The 19,648-nt window shown below is 36.0% G+C and overlaps 2 protein-coding genes across 4 annotated transcripts; one reads left to right on the forward strand and one right to left on the reverse strand.

Annotated features, from left to right (window-relative positions):
• The first annotated feature begins 315 nt into the window (after positions 1-315).
• Positions 316-19,381, forward strand: LOC111332272 (ferric reductase 1). Of its 3 annotated transcripts, none has more exons than XM_088737535.1 (14): positions 316-474; positions 1,683-1,741; positions 2,679-2,729; positions 2,914-3,093; positions 3,689-3,787; positions 4,494-4,552; positions 4,981-5,066; positions 7,466-7,585; positions 7,839-7,954; positions 8,507-8,593; positions 8,966-9,063; positions 9,336-9,394; positions 9,745-9,977; positions 19,259-19,381. In XM_088737535.1, exons 1-14 carry the CDS (start codon positions 405-407, stop codon positions 19,355-19,357), a joined length of 1,416 nt encoding a protein of 471 aa, XP_088593661.1. In that variant the 5' UTR covers positions 316-404; the 3' UTR covers positions 19,358-19,381. The 3 variants fall into 3 exon arrangements, with proteins under 3 accessions (XP_088593661.1, XP_022793306.2, XP_022793307.2); XM_022937571.2 differs by lacking the exon at positions 19,259-19,381 and adding an exon at positions 10,105-10,859 and having other exon boundaries at positions 317-474; XM_022937572.2 differs by lacking the exons at positions 2,679-2,729; positions 19,259-19,381 and adding an exon at positions 10,105-10,859 and having other exon boundaries at positions 317-474.
• LOC111332270 (E3 ubiquitin-protein ligase TRIM23) lies at positions 10,738-19,517 on the reverse strand. Its single transcript, XM_022937568.2, has 7 exons — positions 19,380-19,517; positions 16,077-16,761; positions 15,197-15,474; positions 13,670-13,922; positions 12,939-13,049; positions 12,419-12,543; positions 10,738-11,974 (listed from the first exon to the last, which is right to left on the reverse strand). The coding sequence occupies exons 1-7, from the start codon at positions 19,425-19,427 to the stop codon at positions 11,804-11,806; spliced, it is 1,671 nt and encodes a 556-aa protein (XP_022793303.2). The 5' UTR covers positions 19,428-19,517; the 3' UTR covers positions 10,738-11,803.
• Between the last annotated feature and the right edge of the window lie 131 nt (positions 19,518-19,648).

Below are 19,648 nucleotides of genomic sequence, written 5' to 3' on the forward strand. Positions count from 1 at the left end.
ATGGTAAAGGATGGATAGGGATGGTAAATGATGGATAGGGATGGTAAAGGATGGATAGGCATGGTAAAGGATGGATAGGGATGGTAAAGGATGGATAAGGATGGTAAATGATGGATAGGGATGGTAAAGAATGGATAGGGATGGTAAAGGATGGATAGGGATGGTAAACGATGGATATGTCGTCTATACGGCATAGAACTATATGTCTTCTATATGGCATTCAGCCATGAAGTACATACCCACAGCGCCATGAAGTACATACCCACAGCCCCTGCGTCTCCGAGGATGATGGCTAACAGGAGCCGAGACTACGGATTGAGAGAGATCTGGGTACAAAGCTTCTATCAGTTTATGCAAGTATTTCCTGAGTAGGTCTAACGCGTAAGTCTTCATTGGTTGTTAGTATGGCTCCTCACTTCGCAATACGTAACGAATTTCTGATACTTGGAGTATTTGCCGTTTTCCTGTCGAATGGTAAGCGGTTCTACGTTATACATTGTAGCCATACTCACTCTTTCGCATGCAATAACTCTATCAATGTAACATTGCGGAAGAAGCTATTCACTGAATGATTTTGGAGATTTACTGAGAACTTAGTCCTTTATCTGTTTTTAATTTCAACTTGTTTTATTCTTAAAGAGTCTAACAGAGGAGAGGGCGGTCAATCATACTTGCACGAATTTGTATTTCTTGTTTTCGATCTTCATATCTCTCATTTACGGTCCTTTCGTTTGTCAACAGCAATTCAAGTAATTTTACGGACACAGTTATATGGCACTTAACTTGTACTAATCTGAATGAATTAATTCATTGATTATAAATTAATGAAATCGAATAAAATTGACAATCAAGTTAGAGTAGTAAATTCCTAAAAGAGTACATTGCATACTGAAAAAAATAACGGTTCATTTTTATTTGTTCTTTTAAATCACCACACACCTCAACAGATCCTCCTGATTTGAGTATAAATGATTTATATGAAAAAAAAAAAAATAAAAAAAAAACATATAATATTAGTTAAAACCTCGTCGTTGTCACTTTGGCAAATATTTTTCTTGCCAGTATATGAAGGCCCTTGTCATAGCCATTGTCTACAATCTCTTTTAACAGAAAAGTATTACAGCATTATTTTTCAAAAAGAGATTTTTATATCAGACTTTTTCATTGTTAAAAACCAGTAGTTTGCAAAACTTCAGTCTCATTAATTATTTCCCCTCATTTACATGACTAAGATCTTCATTTATATCTCATGGTTATTATTTTGTTTAAAGCTTAACCTTAAGGTTGACTAGGATCCTTCATTATAGTTGAGGTGGAACAAAAATTTAACTTAGACTATAGTTGCCTAGTTTGGAGCCACATCTACAAAGAATCATATTTCCACTATGCATTTGATTGCAATTATAAGTTAATTATGAACTAGATTTCACTTTTGATATAGCTTGATGAGCATTGCAATCAACCTTTTAGGGACCAAATTTTCAAAGCCATGCTGAAGTTGTGTTATTAGAGCTGTTCTGCTATTTTTAGCCAACTACAAATCAACAATTCATTTGTCTAAGAGAGAGGATATTTTTGTCAGAAGCTAGATGCTTCTCAGAGGATTTGTGAGATATGTCTGAGATAGAATTAACCTTTTATCAAAGCAAACTAATACCCAGACAATGTGTATCACCCCTTAGTTTTGCTTTGTGATGGTCGCCTTCCACAACAGAGACAGAGTGTCAAAACTTCCCTGATGGTAAGATTTCCACCTTTTGAGTTATTAGTGATATTCACTCTTTCAAAGAAATAAGAGTGTGAAGGACTTGATAGTTATAACTTGGTATATCAACTACAGGGCTGTGCTCTAGCAGTGCCCGGTGGCCCCTGGCCCCCTTACTTTTGCTCTTGGGCGACTCAGGAATCTTAGGTTTTTCATATTAAGCATATGCTGGGCACCCTGGATTTCACCCATTCAGAGCACTGGGCTCCCTTCAATTTTTCTTAGAGCACAGCCTTGAACTAAATTGAAATTTTAAATTGGCCACTCTGTAAAGAGTTAGCTTTTTAACTCTTTACGATGGCCAATTCACAATTTCAACTTAGTTGATATACCAAACTACCTTGTCACCCCCACCGACATTGCTCCACAGTTTCTTTAATAATAATAATAATAATAATGGTCTTTATTAAAAGCAATAGTGCATCAACTGTGTCATTATTTACAAAGAATGAAATATAAAGCAGACTGAGATAGAAAATACAACTAACTATTAATGGCAGACAATGCTAAAAGGACATCTATTTACAAAAGTGGATTTAAAACGTGAAGTACAAACTCTAGGTGATATATAATCATGGCCCCTGCTGCGTAATTGCCTAGTATGTCTCGGCGCTAAAAGATCATCAAGTGCAGTGGTATTTGAAGTGATCTTGATACATAGTTTGCTATCTCTGGTGGCTAAAACATCACATTCAAATACTATATTTCTTTATTATATATTTCTCTATTGTTTACTATATTTCTATATTTCTTTTACTGTAGAAACTTACTCCCTTTATTCACTTAAAAATTAAGGGTGATCTGAATTATTAGGTGCCACCTAGTAAGTGGACCAAATAACAAAGAGGTATTTCCTTGAAAACATATGTTTTAAATAGTTTACTAAATATGTGTAGTAGAGCTTGCTTTACAGATACTCTATTTAACCTTGAAAGAGGAGAGTCAAGCAATGAGACTCTCTAAGGTTTGTTGAAAAAATGAAAGTTTAGTGCAAAGATTTACCATTACTCCTTGAAAACTTTGATTTGTACTTGTAGAAAAAACATATCCATTTAAGCAAATAAATAATGAATAAATTTTAGTAACACATTTGATAGTATAGTCACTTGTTAAATAAGCTGTTTTTGTGATTTGTTCTTACTGCTCAGTTTTCTGCAGATGGGTGTGGTGAAACAAAAAGCTGTTTCTTTAAGCCAGAATCATGTAAATCTACTCCAAATAAGTGTGACTACTTCCTGACTTACAAACCCCAAGGATCCACCATTACTTTTGAACTGAGCAGCAGTACTAAGTGGGCGGCAGTTGGATTTAACCATAAGGCTGTTATGGTAATCATTCCTATTTTTTTTAGAATATATCATAAAATGATCTAGTTTTGAAGTTTTTGCAGTAGTGTGTTGAAAGTAGAAGTTAGTTGGTGTTTTTCACTTACATGGTTAATATGGCGTTAAGTAATACTTTCGTGGCTTCGATAAGTAGAATTTCACAACCACCTAAATTCTACCACTAGTGAAACAGATGTATGAAATTTTTCGTTTTTTATCATATTCTCCTAATTCTTCACACAATTATGGGCAAAATAAAGTATTTCACCATTATTTAATATGTAATTTGACATCTACAAAATTATAAATCAAGCCATTAATTTTTGGTCAGTCTGTAATTTTTTCTTCTTTTACATTACACTTTGGTTCTTAAAAACAATAGAAAACAAAGCACACAAACAAAGAAAATGAAATTGTATGTAAACACATTGCTAAGTAAGGAACAGTGAAGCACGATATAGGGCAGTGTTTCTGTATAAAAACATATTTAAGACCAAAAGCATACCTTTAGGAATTTCAAGGCAAAGCAGTGGAAAGCAGTTTGAAAACAAATATTACTTTTTAGCATAATTGTTTGTTTGGGTGATTTTAATTTTAGGATGGTACAGATGCCATTATTTGTTCCCTTCAGAATGGTAGCATTAAAGTTGGTCATTATGCTATCAAGGGATATCAAACACCAACTAGAACAACAAAGGTGAGAGTGTTTACAGAGAGTATGTTCAGCCTTGAACTGATCCTGCTCATAGCTATGTAGCTTACTTAAAATGATACAAGTTTCTTATAATTATAATAATAATAACTTTTATTTATCTAGCACTCATATCTTAAATTCATGGGGCTTTACAACACTGTACGGGGGACTTTACCAGACTGCTAAGCAGTTTACAATCAAGTAAAGGCAAATATAACAGATGCTCCCTCCCCCCAATTCCCAGTAAACAGGCCAGACCACATCACAGTAAACTCATGAAGTGGGCTCTTTAACATCCCCTGCCTAACCAAATCAACTAATTAATAGATGCAGGAGGTGGGACCTCCATTTATTCGTCCCTATCCGAGACGACTAGAATATCTAACCATTTCTTGATTGATGTATAGACAGGTAGCATATTCTGCAATTATTCTAAGACCCTGAGTGGAGTGTTGGTCCGGCCGGGGCTCGAACCCTCAACCTCCCGCACAACAGTCTGGCGCTTTACCAGTTGAGCTAACCAAGAGGTGGTTAGCTCAATTGGTTAATTCTTATTATAATGTACTGTTATTAGTTGTCTTTTGGTCATCTGAAGTTCTACCTTCACTGTCTAGCAATATTTTTTCATTGTTTTGGGTTGATTCCTCTTAATTTTTTTGAGTGTGATTAGAGTTTATATGGACTTTCAAACAACATTTTATTTCTTCAGAACATAAAAGGACTAAAAATTGAACAACAATCTTATGATGAAGGAACTATCAAATGCAGGTAGAAACAACTAGTAGCATTGTTCAAGTTGCAAAAGATGGTATCTGTTTGATTGGACCCCAGTATACTGATGACAGTGATATTATAATTATGCTCAACTCAGTATTAAAGGCTGTGATGTTTGTTATTCTGAATCATGTTGGGTTTAAGTTGAATGATGTTTAAAAACAATATGATTTTGTGATCAGAAACTAAATAGAACAATTGAAGAAAGCAAATAATCAGTTTGATTATTTTTCTGATGTGGTCATTTTTCACAGACTCATTTATTGAGAGGACCGTTTCCAGGGTTAGACATAATGACTACATTTAATTATAATTAAGTCAGTATTTCTATGTTGGAGAAAATAAATAATTATTAATTTACAGGTACTGAATGAAGAAAAAACAAGTTTATCTGGTAATCAAAGTGTTTCCGTACACTTTAGGTTTAGTAGAGAGAAGCAGGATGGAATCATGACTACTGACCTCAACAATAAACTAGTATTTGTAATATTTGCACAAGGGCCTACAGGTAGGGCAGGCAATAATTATAATTTGTACTATTTTATCTCATCTCTTGAGTCAAACTAAGTTTAGAGGCAGTTGTAGTCTAATTGATATATAACAAGTCAAGTAGTAATAAGTTGAGTACATGAAAAAACATTAGAAGTAGAAGTGTATTGTCTAGGCTGAAAAAATAACATACATGTATGTGTCACAGTTCTCTGTGCTACATTTTGGTCCTAACCAGTGTCATTCCAATTGATGTAACTGAATGCAGTAATTTTTATCATGTAAAGTTGATTATAAAATCCTACACTTCAATGAGTTACAGGCTCAGTGCTGTGCACAGAGTTATAATTTTGATCCCTACTTAACAATTATTCACCGAAGGCGACATGAATATCGTCGAATAATCCCCGAGACGAAGTCGAGGGGATTATTCAACAATATTCACTGAACCTGAGGCGAATAATTGTTCTAGTATAATTTCAGGGCTGAACAACAGAAATTTCTAAAATCATAACATTTTAGTAACATTTATTAACATTTTATTTTAACATTTTATATAAACCGCATGGAGCGGTTTATATAGCATCATATAAGGAACCGCTCGACCAATCAGATTGCTGGAAACTCTTTGCTCAGCTCTGAAATTTTACTAAAAGTGACTAGGAACTAATTTCTCCTTACAATATTACCCCTGAATCAAACATGAAGGTCATGAGAATAAAAGAAATGATAATTGACTTAAGAAACTCTTGATTGTTCAACATATTCTCCCGTCACCACCTTAAGAATTAATAATAATAATAATAGTAATAAATGACAATTTATATGGCGCCCTATCCAAAAGCTCTAAGGCGCTTCACAATCAAGGTAAAAAGTAAAAATAATATTCAAACATAATCATTCATAAAAATAATGCGTAAAAAGATAAGTTTAAGATCACGCTTAAGGTGGCACGTACCAGTTTCCTCGCACGGGGAACAGGTTACTCTTGCGTGACGCGCGCGAGAGAAACGTGCGAAAGAAGCGAGATCAAATGATGAAAATTCAAAACAAAGATGGCAGCGCGTGGAATTTTTTCTACTTTTGTGAGAAGTTTACCTAAGAGATTGTATTTGATGTGTTGAGCGGCCAATTTGAATGCAGGAGATAGAAACTAAGATAACGAAGACGATTTTCGGAGAAGTAAAGGTTGCTTCACTTCACATTTAAAAGAAATATTCAACGATATGAAATCTTGTGACGGTGAAAAAAGAAGAACTCAAGTGAAGGATAATCTACCTGAAGTGGAAGAAGACTTTGAAACTTCAAGGAAAATAATATGATATAGCCAGAAGTCATGTGTAGGATTTTAAACATGAGCTCGGGAGGCTGTCTTTGACGGCTGTTTAATGATTTTCTTAGCAGTAAACGTCTGTAAACATCAGATCGTAGGTGCTCGCGTGAGCACACGCAATTGTCAGCGGTAGCTAAAACAGATCATGAGCAAATGTTGATCTTATAGAATCCAGGTTTTTAAATGCGTGAGAATGCGCATGAAAATTGCTAAACTCGCGAAAGCTATTGCATGAAAACAAGTCCAGTGACCCCTTCTTTTTATTGTTCCAATATGATAATAATGTCGAAAGGAATCATCAGAAAAAAAACTAGAAAATTCTACGGAAGGAAATTTGCAATGTGTGAAAATTGCCCTTTTTGTAGCTTTTCTGAAATTCCGCTCATAGAATTTTTTTAAAAATCTTTGTGCATTTTCCTTTTCAAGTGCCAAAAGCAATCACTGAAAAAAAAAGAGGGGGTCACCGGGTTAGTTTTCGAACTATTTAAGCCACTAGCTAAAAAATGCGTCTGAATAAGCCTATGAAAGTGTTGCCATGGAAATTGCCAGTGACGAAATGACACTTATTTTTGGATAACCAATGATTATGAAATTCAACCCCGTAAAAGTGTTCAACTGGCCTTGGTCAGTCTTTCTGTTGTATTCTTTCAAAGTTACAAACAAGCAAAAAGATGAAAACCAGTACGAGCCACCTTAAAAGCGTCAAGATCTACTCTACATTTTATGGTTTCAGGAATGTCATTCCACAGCTTAGGTGCAGAGACAGTTGAAAAGGCACGATCACCATAAGATTTCAACTTGTAGTGAGGAATCATTAACAAGTTCCTACTCGATGATCGTAAAGACCTTTTAGTCTTATAAGTTTCTAACAAGTCACTGATATAACTGGTGCATGAATTATTTAAAGCTTTAAAAGTAAAAAATAACACTTTAAATATAATCCTCTGCTCCATGGGGAGCCAGTGCAGTTCCCTCAGTAACTATAGAGAATATGCATACTGATGTTAGAGTGTAAAGGAAAAAGTAATGCCAGATTGCACAATATGAGTAGGATTACTTTTGGTTTTGTGTTTAAACATGAACAGGGCCTGGTGGATCCCTCAGAGAACACAGCTGGAAAGGTCACTCCATGAGCCCAGTGAATCTTAATGAAATTCAAAACCTTGAGGCAACAGTGTATGATTTATCACTAATTCAAATCCATGGTAATTTTTTAAAATTCTTTTTGCACCTAAAACTGTTTTCAGTATTTGTAATAAAAATTACTTTTTGTTATACTAAGGTTGCAGGCATCCATTCTTGTCCGCTCGTGGAATATGCAAATACCAACTACTTAATTCTCTTGTAGAGAGAATGTTGAGATAACTGCCATTTTACCTGGATCTATCTGCCAACAGGCTAGACTGCAGAGAAGTTGTTGCAATAAAATTGTTGACAAGTTCTAAATGTTGATTACAGCGGTGTTGATGGTGATTGCCTGGGTGGGTTTTGCCACCATAGGGATGTTTATAGCAAGATACATGAAGCCAGTCTGGGGTGAAAAGGAACTGTGTGCCAGGAGGCTCTGGTTTCAGGTTTGTCACAGTAGTGTAGACTAAGTTAGACTGTAAGCAGTCCCTCCTTTTCAGCAAAGGCCTTCATGCAAGTCAGAAAAAATCAGTAAAAAAAAAAGTTGATGGTAATGAGTAGCAGGAAGCTCTTGGAGTGACATTGAAGTGCCACAAATGACTGGAGCTATACGAGTGAGAAACCCAGTAAAGCATGGAGATTCAACCAAATTCTCTAAATTAAATATTAACCTATCAAAGGATACATAGATTAGTGCGGTTTTTGCTCCATCACTTATTTCAAGTACCAAAATTTGATGTAGAAACAGTTGATTTTCAGAAAGCCATGTTCCATCAAGTTGCAGCTATGTTTTTTTTCCATTGAGGAAATGTGATCAGAGGCCTACTGTTAGGATTTAATAACACTTCACTTAGGAAAAATTTTGTTATCTGGATGGAAAATTTCGAAGAATGAACAAAGTAGAAAAAAAGAAGACTCAAGCTACTTGACAGAGAATATAAGAAACAGTACGTGGGAAACATTTGAACAGTTGATAATGATGGTTTTTGTACACTCAGGTACATCGTGCCATTATGGTTATCACAGTTCTATTAACTGTAATAGGAATAACTCTAGCCTTCATTTATGTTGGTGAATGGTCTGAGGTATGTTTTGTGATAATGATTACTAAATGCAAAATTCTTTTTTTTTTCTAAGAAAAAGTAATGCAACTCATGTGGAAAAGGTAGTAAAAGAGTAAAGCAAGGAAATGTGGAACAGTTAGCACCATAATATATTCATGTTAATTGTTATTTGTACCCTTTATAGGACATAATTTAAAGTGCTTCAAGAATTCTCCTCCATAACTAGTGCAAGTCAACTTAATCTTTTCCACTGACATTTTATTGTGTCATTATATCCAGCTGAGTTCACTTCTTGTGCCACCATTTATTTGTTGGAATGATTCATATCAAAGCTTTCTCATGATGATGTGTACTTTTTAAATGATTAATTAAAGCACGGTTGTTTGCACTCAGGATGCTGGTGCTCATCCTGTCATTGGCATTATTGTACTGTCAATTACTGTCCTACAGCCAATTGTGGCCACTCTCAGACCTCCTCCACATGGAGAAAGGTAATTTGTGATATTACTCTCTAGTGTGAAAATTAGTACAGCTTTCTTTACATGTGTTCTGGTTTAACCCTTGATGTTTAATTGAGGTAATTAGTATACTAGGTAGCAGTAAATAGTAATGGAATGAGTACTTTCCCCGGAATTTACTGCAAGGCTATTTTAATTTGGCACTCTTCATGCCCTATTAGAATCCTCTGAAGTCTGTAAGAAACCATTTTGCCACAATTATTTCATTAATTGTACTATGATTTGTTTTTTTGTTTGTTTTTAAGACGATGGATGTTCAACTGGGCACATAGAAGTTTTGGATTGATTGCGTTAGCATTATCAGGTACCAATCTAACACATACAGTGTATGTACCAATATAATGACTAGCTCCCAGTGCCAACTGTTAGCTCAGTTGGTAGAGCACTGCACTGGTATTGTCAGTAGAGGTCATGGGTTCAAAATCTGTACAGGCCTTATTTTCACTACTGCTTAAGTAGTGTTCATTACTGCAAGGATGGCTTTCATATACATTACTTACATTATATGTGGTGTATCTTGTGTTAGACCCCAGAAGGAATGAATGGTTGCAATATTTGTTATGTTGAAAATGGACAAACAGTTATGATGCTTTGTAGATCACACCCTCTATGAATGGACTAGCTGCCTTAATTGATTCTTATTTTTTTTGCTAGTGATAAATATATTCCTGGGTTCTGTACTACCAGCATTCCACCTGGAAAGTTCTGCAGTGTATGTGATGATTGTCTATCTGCTAGTGCTTGCAGCAGTGGTGATGTTTGAAATCTACTTGGCTTACAAACAAGGAAAAAGTGTTAAAGAGTATTGTGTGCTTTCTAAACCTCAAGATGATGAAGTTGAACTCACTACAGTTTCAGCCAGCAGAACTGAAATTGATGTTGAAAAGGTGAGTTAGTCAATTACGTGTATTTGAAACTAACAGACTCAGTGAGGCAAAAAGATAGTGAAAAAGGATGAATAAACTCAATGCACAATGGATATTTCTCTTAAGAGTGTATCTCTGATTTTTCTAGGTATTTAAGCTACACACCATTATGTTTGGAGTTCTTATTTTGGCTCTCAGTATTATTTGCCTAGCAATGCTGATACTGATCACTGTGCACAGGGATGCTGTTGATGACTGAATAGCTGCTTTGGCTCTGTTTGATGTAGAGTCACCAAAACCTTCCACACAAAAATGTTTAAAAGTGGTTTTAACTTCTGCAACAATTGTGCAACAATTTAAAACCAACAAAAGTTCACTCCGGAACGTGTTGAGTGGTAATGAAATTAAATGTCCTGAGATATAAGTTGTAGGTAGGATTGTTGTTATTATTGCAATCTGAGAGTTTTCTTTGGAACAAAGAAAGTATGAATAATTATATATTTGGGTAAAAAAAACCCCTCTATTTTGGGATGTTTTCTCACTGGAGGTTAAAAAAGATAGTGTTTTCATATGCAGTTTGTGCGAGGCAGGCATCCTGTAGGTTACTCAGGGTTGAGTTATTGTAAAAAAGCAATGTTTCAAATCTAATACTGCTAAATTTGGGCTCAATGTATCATTATCATGGTACAAATTGCATAAAGAATGCAAAAATTGCCCAGTGTTACTTACTACAGTTACTTACTATAGTTACTTATAGTTTCTTTTAGTAACAGTATTTGCCTTCATTTTAAATAGTTTTGCTTTTAATTAGTTCTGCTTTGTCACTGAATTATATTTGACATACAATGTACTATATCTCACATTCACTTAAAGAAACAGAAATAAATATTGAAAATAATATTAGTACAGTTCTAATATCATCCTTCAGCCAGGATACTGCTAAGGGGTTTTTCTACTACCTGTTCATCAAAAATTAGAATGAAAGCCACTGACTTGCTAATACCATTAATATAGGAGATATTTTAAGGAAAATTGGTATTGATGTACAAGAAAACAACCTCGTCAGGTTGGTATTGTTCTCCAGGAATGAGCCTTTTACCAAAAAGGATCAATGTGGAGTTGCCTTATTTGTTTATTTCACTAGGACATATCTTGCAACTGGAAAGAAACATTCATTTTTTTCTTCCAAAGTGCTTTGTTACCCTCTGAAAACTGTCAAATAATCAGGCTGAAAACTAACTGTTAAGTTTCTCCAAAAGATATCTCTATAGCCTCTCTGAGGAACATTTTTTACTTCGGATTTTACAGAAACATATGAAACATATGAAGACCAAGAGTGCCGATACATTTTCAGAACTACCCTACCTTTAAATTTTATGGCAAAGTCCAGGATTGAGAATTTAAAATAAAAAAAAAGAATGACCATAGAAGGGACCTAACTACTGATGGTGGCCAAAATAAAAGAGACTAAAGACTCCGTATTATTCACAAGATTCCTAAATATCTTAACTGGTAGAATACTGACAGTTCAGCTAAAAACAAGTGTAAACAAGGAGTTGAACTCTATAACAACCAGGAACAAATCTAATGAGTAGAATTTGGGGTACTTGGATTGTGGACCAACACATTGTAATTTCAGCACCAAAACCACTCGGTCACTCTTCTTGCCGGCAAACTAACCTTTCCAGTCTAATTATAAGTTAGCTGCCTTATTACCTGAGCTACCTTCCTCTAACCTGTCTTCCTATCCCTGATATGGCTAGAGCTTTACTTTTGATCTTAACTCCAGCACACCAGTTCTTCACAAATGTTCTGTATGCTTAAAACATTAATCCCTCTGCTATCAGTCATTGTGCAAACTCGGACATAAGTTGTCTTGCAAGCCAGTCTAAACCTTCATGTAGGCCTTTGCCAGAATGTGCATCAGAGGCAAATATGTTCCAGCTTCTTCCACAACACAGCTTATGGAGAGCAAGCTTTTCAGTGAGATCATCAACACTGAGAGCACTGGGCAAGTCCTGCAAGATAGCACTTGTTTGTCCACTTCAACATCATCAATTCAAAGCCAGTTTTAAGTGTTTCAGTATCAACATATATCTAATGTGCTAAATTCTGTATTTGGGCCACTGTGTACCTTACATTGGATAGAAAAGGAAGTGCTAAAATTCCCTCTCCGGGGAGACTGTCCACCTGGCCATCAAAGGGTAAGTAGCATAGACAATAATTCAAAACCACCAAACACTATTTCATTCAGTAGAAAGAGCAAGGGGGCAGGTAACTGAGATTGGGATTGGATTTGAACCAAATCTGCAAACTGACCTGCCACGAGCTCTTACAATATTCATATGTATAATTAGAATTAATTTGTTTACTAATTTATAGTGATGTACAATGAACATGAGCATAACAGTAGGAAAAACACTTATTATAAAGAGATATTGTTCTTATTATAGCATGTGTACCTGTTTGTTAGCATATATCAACAACAGAGCATCTTTCAGTCTTTTCTCCGCCATTAATTTTGCAAGTTCCTCGTGAGCTTCTTCAATACGCTCTAAATTGTTACTGTCAATCACAAAGATCACAGCTAAAATATTAAAGTACAAAAAAAATCAATAAAAAGTAAGAAACAGCAACTAGATTTTATTCCTGCATGAAATAGAATACTTGTGTATTGACTCATTAATTTCTGTGTACAGGAAATTAGTGACAAAGCCTCGAGTATATACAGTCATGTAGTATTCAATAGTACCCTTACTTTCAGTAAACTGGTGCAGAATTACAAGATAAAGTTATAAATTTAAATAAACTTTTTTGACTGTCACATGGACAAAATGGCAGCTGTAAATGTGACCATAAACGTGTTAACTAACATCAATATGATAGTAATATGGAACTAAATGTACATAACAAACTTGAGCCCTTAAGAGCATTTATGCCATAGGTCTGTGCATACCAACATTCATTTCTGGTAATTCTAACCTTGTGTGTTAAGATAATAATGTCTCCAAAGTGGACGGAGTTTCTGCAGACCACCAACATCCCAAAGAGTAAACTTTAAGCTACGGTGTTCAACAGTCTCCACGTTGAATCCTGTCAAAAATGTAGAAAATTTAGTAACTTTAGCTTGTACCAAGTTTCACCCCAAACAATACACTTTCCTTAAACCCTTTGGCAAACAACCAGTCTCTATTATTTTGGTAATGCAAGGCTAATTCCAGATGAAACTGACAGACGTTTTCACTTTAGAAGTCACCAAGAAAAATAAAAGGAACATTTCCTCTATTAACAAGTACAGGAAAAGTTCAGGTTTGTTTCTCCATTTTTCTGGGAATCAAGGGCTACATACACCACCGAGGTAGTAAACAATTTAATTAACGCAAACCTGGCCATTTAATAAAAAATTTATAATAATTCAAAGACATTGTATCCCAAAAATAGGCCACTGCAATGCTACAGTAGTAAGAGAACTCATTGCCTTGAATGGTGAAACACCTAAAACTTTTAGCTAAACAACTAATGGCTTGTTGACTGCAAAACTATCAAAGAGAGAGTGAGAGGAGAAACTGTGCAATACATACAAGAAACAATCTCCTAATCCACAAAGGAAAAAGAAAATCAAAACGAAAAGGGTCACAAATATAACTTTTTGAGACATTCCCTCTTCATCCCAAACTAGTTCTTTAAAATATGTTAAAGTATAAAACAACTACCAATTGTTGTGATGGGTGAGACAAACTCGTCATGCTTCATTTTAAATAAAATTGAAGTCTTTCCAGCTCCATCAAGTCCCAGTGCAACTACTCTCATCTCCATTTTTGGGCCTATGTGGACCCTATTGTCTTTTGTAAAGGCAACAGGGATGGCAGCATATGTGTCACAGAGGCTAGCAATGTTGGTGAACTGCTCCTGCTGGTCTTGTACTGTTTCCAAAAGACTATGGATACTGTTTCTGGCTTCTATTACCTTCAAAGATTGATATAAATTGTTACTTAATGAGTGAAATGTTTATATCTTTACATGTCCTGTAAGCTATCCTGGAGCTAAGGGACTACTCGCTACTAAAGACTATTTTTAAAGCACTGTATTCTGATAACTGGCCCTCCCATTTAAATTTGAAAGTCATTAAACCTGTTAGGCATCTCCGTTCCAGTGTTGCTCCAAGGCTTTATGTTCCATTTGTACAAGGCACCTTTCCGCATTCAGCAGCCATGATTTTTAACGAATTGCCAGCAAGTACAAGGAATTGAACACTTTAAAGAATACTTCAGGCTCTGCAAGGCATTCTTAAAGGCATGCGCTTTGTCTTCCTTGTAAAGATAATTATGGAAACAACCACCACCACCAACCAATATATTCTACATATTTACTTTCATGTATAGTTTTTATTACAATTTAGTTAGTCATTATAATTTAGTTTTAATATTAAATATTAGTATCGTAGGCCTTCACAGATGAAGAGCCACACCTTTTATGTGGATACACTGTGAATAAACCATTATTATTATTATTATTATTATTATTATTATTATTATTATTATTATGTCTTTCACCTCTGAGCTACTTTGAAAACCAAACATTCCTTTATTTTGCTAAGGTGAATTTTGTTTCCTCAGCTAATTATGTGGTTCAAATTTTCCTCTTTAAAATTTTCTCAAACAAACATGGTTTTATTTTCCTTCATTCCAGATGAGGGAATTATGTAAAAAAAAAAACAAACAAACAAACAACCAACCAACCAACAAACAAATACAAATCAATAGCAAAAAACAAAACAAAACAAAAAAAAAAACAGAAAGAAATATTAACACCAAAATAGGTTTAAAAAATTTCACGCCAAAGAAAAAAATTTGTATCAAACGTCAGCCACTCAACATGTAAAGCATTTAATTGAACTAGTATGGAACATGATTGATTTTGTAAGCAGGGAGTATAGTATATTACAGAGATCAGGCTGTATAGTTTTATAACCCGAGGTCAGATGTTGCTCCCCAAGATCCTGATGCAAAGTCAACCTTGAATGCTTAGACTTTTTACATGATACATACACACTAGAAATACTCTGAGCAGTTTACAAAGACTTAGGACAATGCAAGTGTTTCACAGGTGTGGTTATGTACAACAGGTTTTGTTATGTACCATGTGCAGAAGTTATTACAAGTCGTAGGTTTAAGAACTAATGCAGGGCAACAGTTGAACTCCTGAATTAAGATAGTAAATTTGTAAAATAATAACATTACCTCAGCATCACTCCTCTTGAGTGCTCTGTCACACTCTACACAGACTGATGTTACTTGCGACATCAAAACAGCCATGTCTTCCTGTTGTTGTCTGAGTGATAATAGTTTCTCTCTCACATAATTATTAACAACAGCTAGTCCAGCCTCTTCTTGTCTGTTGACTGTTTCTCGAAGATCATCAAAATATGCTCGCACTTTACTTCTTGCATCTTCTGCAGTTCCAGCAACATGATGTGCAACAAGGTTTCCTCGTTCATCCTCCTGCATTAAAACACCACCTGTAATTTATGGGAAATGACAATTTTCAACATTTTTAAGTCACTTTCACATAAGGTCATGTGGAGGCGCAGTGGCCTCATGGTTAGTGCACTCGACTCCGGATCGAGTGGTCCGGGTTCGAGCCCCGGCCGGGACATTGAGTTGTGTTCTTAGGTAAGACACTTTACTCTCGCAGTGCCTCTCTTCACCCAGGTGTATAAATGGGTACCAGCAATTTAATGCTGGGGAGTAACCCTGCGATGGACTAGCATCCCATCCAGGGGGGAGTGGAAATACTCCTAGTTGCTTATGCTACAGAAAACCGGAGTTAAGCACCGGCCTAATGGGCCACTAGACTCGTAAACAGACTTTACTACTATTTACTTTTTATATAAGGTGAGTATGATCATATGGGAGAAATCTTCCTTACCATATTGAAAGAGCAAGGGAAGGTCTGACTTGACAACATTGTAACTGCTTCACAAACACTTTCACAACAAGGGCATTAAGTAACAATGATATCAATATTGCAGTGTGTATAGGTTATTTAGAACCAATAGCCTTATGCATCCAACCAAAATTTTAAAACCTAAAACATATTCAACAGCCTTGTGCAACAAACCTTCAATTGCTTCAATAACTGAAGACAGTCTTGCAGCTGACCCATCAACTTCATCAGTAAAGGTTCTAACATGCTGTATGACTTTGGTCACAGAGGCACGCATGTTCTCTGCTTCATTCTCAAGTAAAGTATGCTTATGTCCCTGATGTTTACCATAATCTCGACACACAAAGCACATCAATGAGTTATCTTGACATTCTTCCTCTAAACATGTGAACTCTATGACATGAGTTGAATGTTGTGCACATTTTGGCTTTTCTTTGGGTCTCTCAGAAATAGGAATTCTTCTGTGCTTCACAAGAGTTTTGGTGGAGTGAGTACCCTCTGCACATTCACTACACAAGTTAGTTTCACAGACAGTACAGTATATGTTGGCAATGTGTTCTTCATTTTCATCACATCTAACAGCGTCATCTCTACTCTCATTGTCACTTATTGCTGATGGTTCTTGTAACACTTGAAGTCGTTCCAACAGTTCCAACAAAGCAAAGTTTTTCTTAAGACCCCAGACTCCAGAGTCGCCAAGTTCAGTTGACTGCCTGTCAAAGGGACAGTGAAGTTTGTGCCCAAGGACTGGTAGTCGAGTCAAACAGTCATGACAGACAGTGTGTCCACATAATAATAACCTTGGAACTTTGTCACCTTGAAGGGTGAATACATCTTCACAAACTCGACACTCTAACACCTTAAATCGATAAACAGCAGTGTTAAAAATATCCCACTCCTACTCCATTACAAAATTTTTGAAATGTAATTGGTTATCACCAGCCTGATCTGAGCACTAATAGGAGAGCATAAGCATCATACTTGTGGATAGTGTTTGTGTCATGCCCGCGTACTTGGACAGTATGCCTCATGCTTTGCTTAGTTTGTTTGTTTGTTTGTTTTTTTATGAAAACACATAACCAATGGTTAATTTGTTTCTAAAAATTTTGATGCAGTTTTGATTTATTGGTAATTTGTTCAATTGTGTCATCCAATTTGATCTATACCATACTCACAATAAACAATCAAACTCCCACTCTCCAGCCAGTCCTATTACCATTACTTATATTTAACAAATGACCTGTCAGGCCCTACTCATGCAATCCCATACAAAACCTTAGTGAAAGCTGACATGTGTAGGGTTGGACATTTTGAAAGGAGCCAGTGCACTTGTACAGCCTTGTTGCAAAAAGAAGAAAACGAAACAACAAAAAAAAACCACTCTTTGCTGTTGTTGCAAAAAAAGAGTGACAGCAATGAAAGAATTGAGGAAAAAAAGTCTTGTTTTTTTGATCAATATTATCATGAGTTTCTTGTTAAAACTAAAAAGTAGAGGAAAAGTTTTAATCGCAGGATTCCTTTTGTCCTTTTCCCGCCCACACCGGTCTGTTATGTCCTATTTAGTAAGAAAAATGTTTTGAAATTTCCCACACTAGGTACTCATATAAGTAAGGGCTAATATTGACTGAGTTAGGTCAGACCAGAGGGGAAAATATTTGGTTCTCATTTCTGATGCACAGACCTTGCTTCCCTCAGTCTGCAGATCATGACCTTCAATTGAGCCAAATATTTTCCTGTCTGGCCCTTCCACTAAGTCAATAAGTACATATTATTAATAAAAACTGTACATATTATTAATAAAAACTCTGGAAGAGCAAGTGTAGTGAAGGAATGGTGGGATCCCACCAATCCCACCTGGGATCCTGGGTGGGACGTGAAAATGCATTAAAGGCAGGATCCCAGGTGGAATTGTCTGATTCCCTTGAGGGAATGGCAGGATCCCACCAATACCACCTGGGATCCTGCAGGGGAAGTGAAAATCTCACATTTAAAGTGGGATCCCAGGTGGGGCTCATCTTTGATTCCCAGGAGGGAATGGTGGGATCTCACCATTCCCACCTGGGGTTCCTGGGTGGGATTGGCGGAATCCCACCTAAATCCCAGATGACTTTTTACCTGGGTGACTAGCTGCGAAAATATATTTATCTCAATTATAAATATTCACCTACATGTGAAATAGAGTAAATATTACGCTTGCCACTTTATAATTTTAGCTTGGTAAATATCCACTTTACCATTATTCACCCACACTTGAGTGAAAAACAATTGTGCAGTTGGAAATCCCAGAAGTTTGTCCATGTATACAATGACATTGTAGTGCATGTTTGCAATGAGTCTTTTTCTAAAGAAGTAATTTGGTTATATCAACTAAGTGAAATTGTAAATTGGCCACGGTAAAGAGTTTAAAAAGCTGACATTTCGGGTGTTACCCCTTTGTCAGAGTGAATGGAGGAATTGTGGGTTGTGTGTGGGTTTATAAACAGAAAGTGGAGCTACACTGAGAAAATATTAGGATCCAAACGATTCATTAAGATCACTGATCACTTCATTTGCACCTCCGCCAACGTCATCTATCGCATAACTTGCACTTACTGCAAAAAGATATACATTGGCGAAACAGGAAGACGACTAAGTGACCGATTCCAAGAACACCTTTGTGACATAGAAAGGAATAACAAGGATGCATCAAAACCAGTCACTAGACACTTAAATCTACCTAAATCATTCACAGCAGCACATGACAATCTGCAGGCTTTTCCTTACATTTAGGCAGCTTGGAAAGCCACAAAACTCTTGAACAAAATTTTATCTTTCAAATCAGCACTCTTAACCCCATAGGTATCAATGAACGCTTTTCATTCTACTAATTTATTCATGTTTTTCTCGTCACCATGTACCCACCAAATAACTCCACTTTCTGCATATAAACCCACACACAACCCACACTTCCTCTATTTCCTCTGATGAGGGCTAACGCCCAAAACATCAGCTTTTTAAACTCTTTACCATGTTCAATTTTCAATTAACTTAACTGATACAACCAGATCACCTTGTTATTCCCACTGATGCAGCACCACAGTTTTTTTAGAAACTTAACCCCTTTATTCATTTTTCTATTGAAGCTTGAGAAAAATGCCAAAAGTCATGACTGGGTTAATGTGGCTTTTTCCGGATTTCTTCATCCCAGAACTAGACTTACACTGATGTTTGCCATATTGATTGCTGGTAACTTTACAGACAACATTGAAATTAAAATGAAGTAGGCAGAAACAATGCTGTGCTAGAAAGGGAACTTACAGGTCATTTTAAAAGTACTAATTCTCCTAATTCGCAGTTTCCCTTTTTTTTTTTTCCAGGGAAGAACACATCCACGCTCAAATGAATGTATTTTGGATCGTCAGCTGGTTTTCTTTTCCTCGTCCTTCATTTTGCAGCTATATATTATCAAACAATAAATTTAAATAGATGTATACCCACATTTGGACGACTTTTTGTTTTCGATACTTCATCTGGAGAAGCTTCCATCTTTTTTCTAGTTGAATGTGAAATAATACGCTCGTTTTATGATCGAAGATAGCTGCACATGTTGTGTTTACCTCCTTTATTTCCCACCTTACTTCACGCGGCTGCCACACTGAACACTGTCCGTGAATAAAGTACCGATCCAAGGGAGGCCAATTCCCAATAAATTAATTACTTGGGGACACTTTATGGCTTATTGACACCAATAAGAAAAGTAGGGAGAC

This window comes from Stylophora pistillata, chromosome 11 (genome assembly GCF_964205215.1).
Source record: "Stylophora pistillata chromosome 11, jaStyPist1.2, whole genome shotgun sequence".
Taxonomy (NCBI): Eukaryota; Metazoa; Cnidaria; class Anthozoa; order Scleractinia; family Pocilloporidae; genus Stylophora; species Stylophora pistillata.

Bases quoted from the DNA above. Each gene is read 5' to 3' on its own strand.
- LOC111332272 (XM_022937571.2), top strand. From the start codon at position 405: ATGGCTCCTCACTTCGCAATACGTAACGAATTTCTGATACTTGGAGTA. The intron at 7,586-7,838 runs GTAATTTTTTAA...TGTTGATTACAG, and splicing joins ATCACTAATTCAAATCCATG to CGGTGTTGATGGTGATTGCC. The intron at 8,594-8,965 runs GTATGTTTTGTG...GTTTGCACTCAG, and splicing joins ATGTTGGTGAATGGTCTGAG to GATGCTGGTGCTCATCCTGT.
- LOC111332270 (XM_022937568.2), bottom strand. From the start codon at position 19,427: ATGGAAGCTTCTCCAGATGAAGTATCGAAAACAAAAAGTCGTCCAAAT. The intron at 13,923-15,196 runs GTAATGTTATTA...CAATCTTTGAAG, and splicing joins TCAAGAGGAGTGATGCTGAG to GTAATAGAAGCCAGAAACAG. The intron at 13,050-13,669 runs GTAGTTGTTTTA...CATTTTTGACAG, and splicing joins CTCACCCATCACAACAATTG to GATTCAACGTGGAGACTGTT.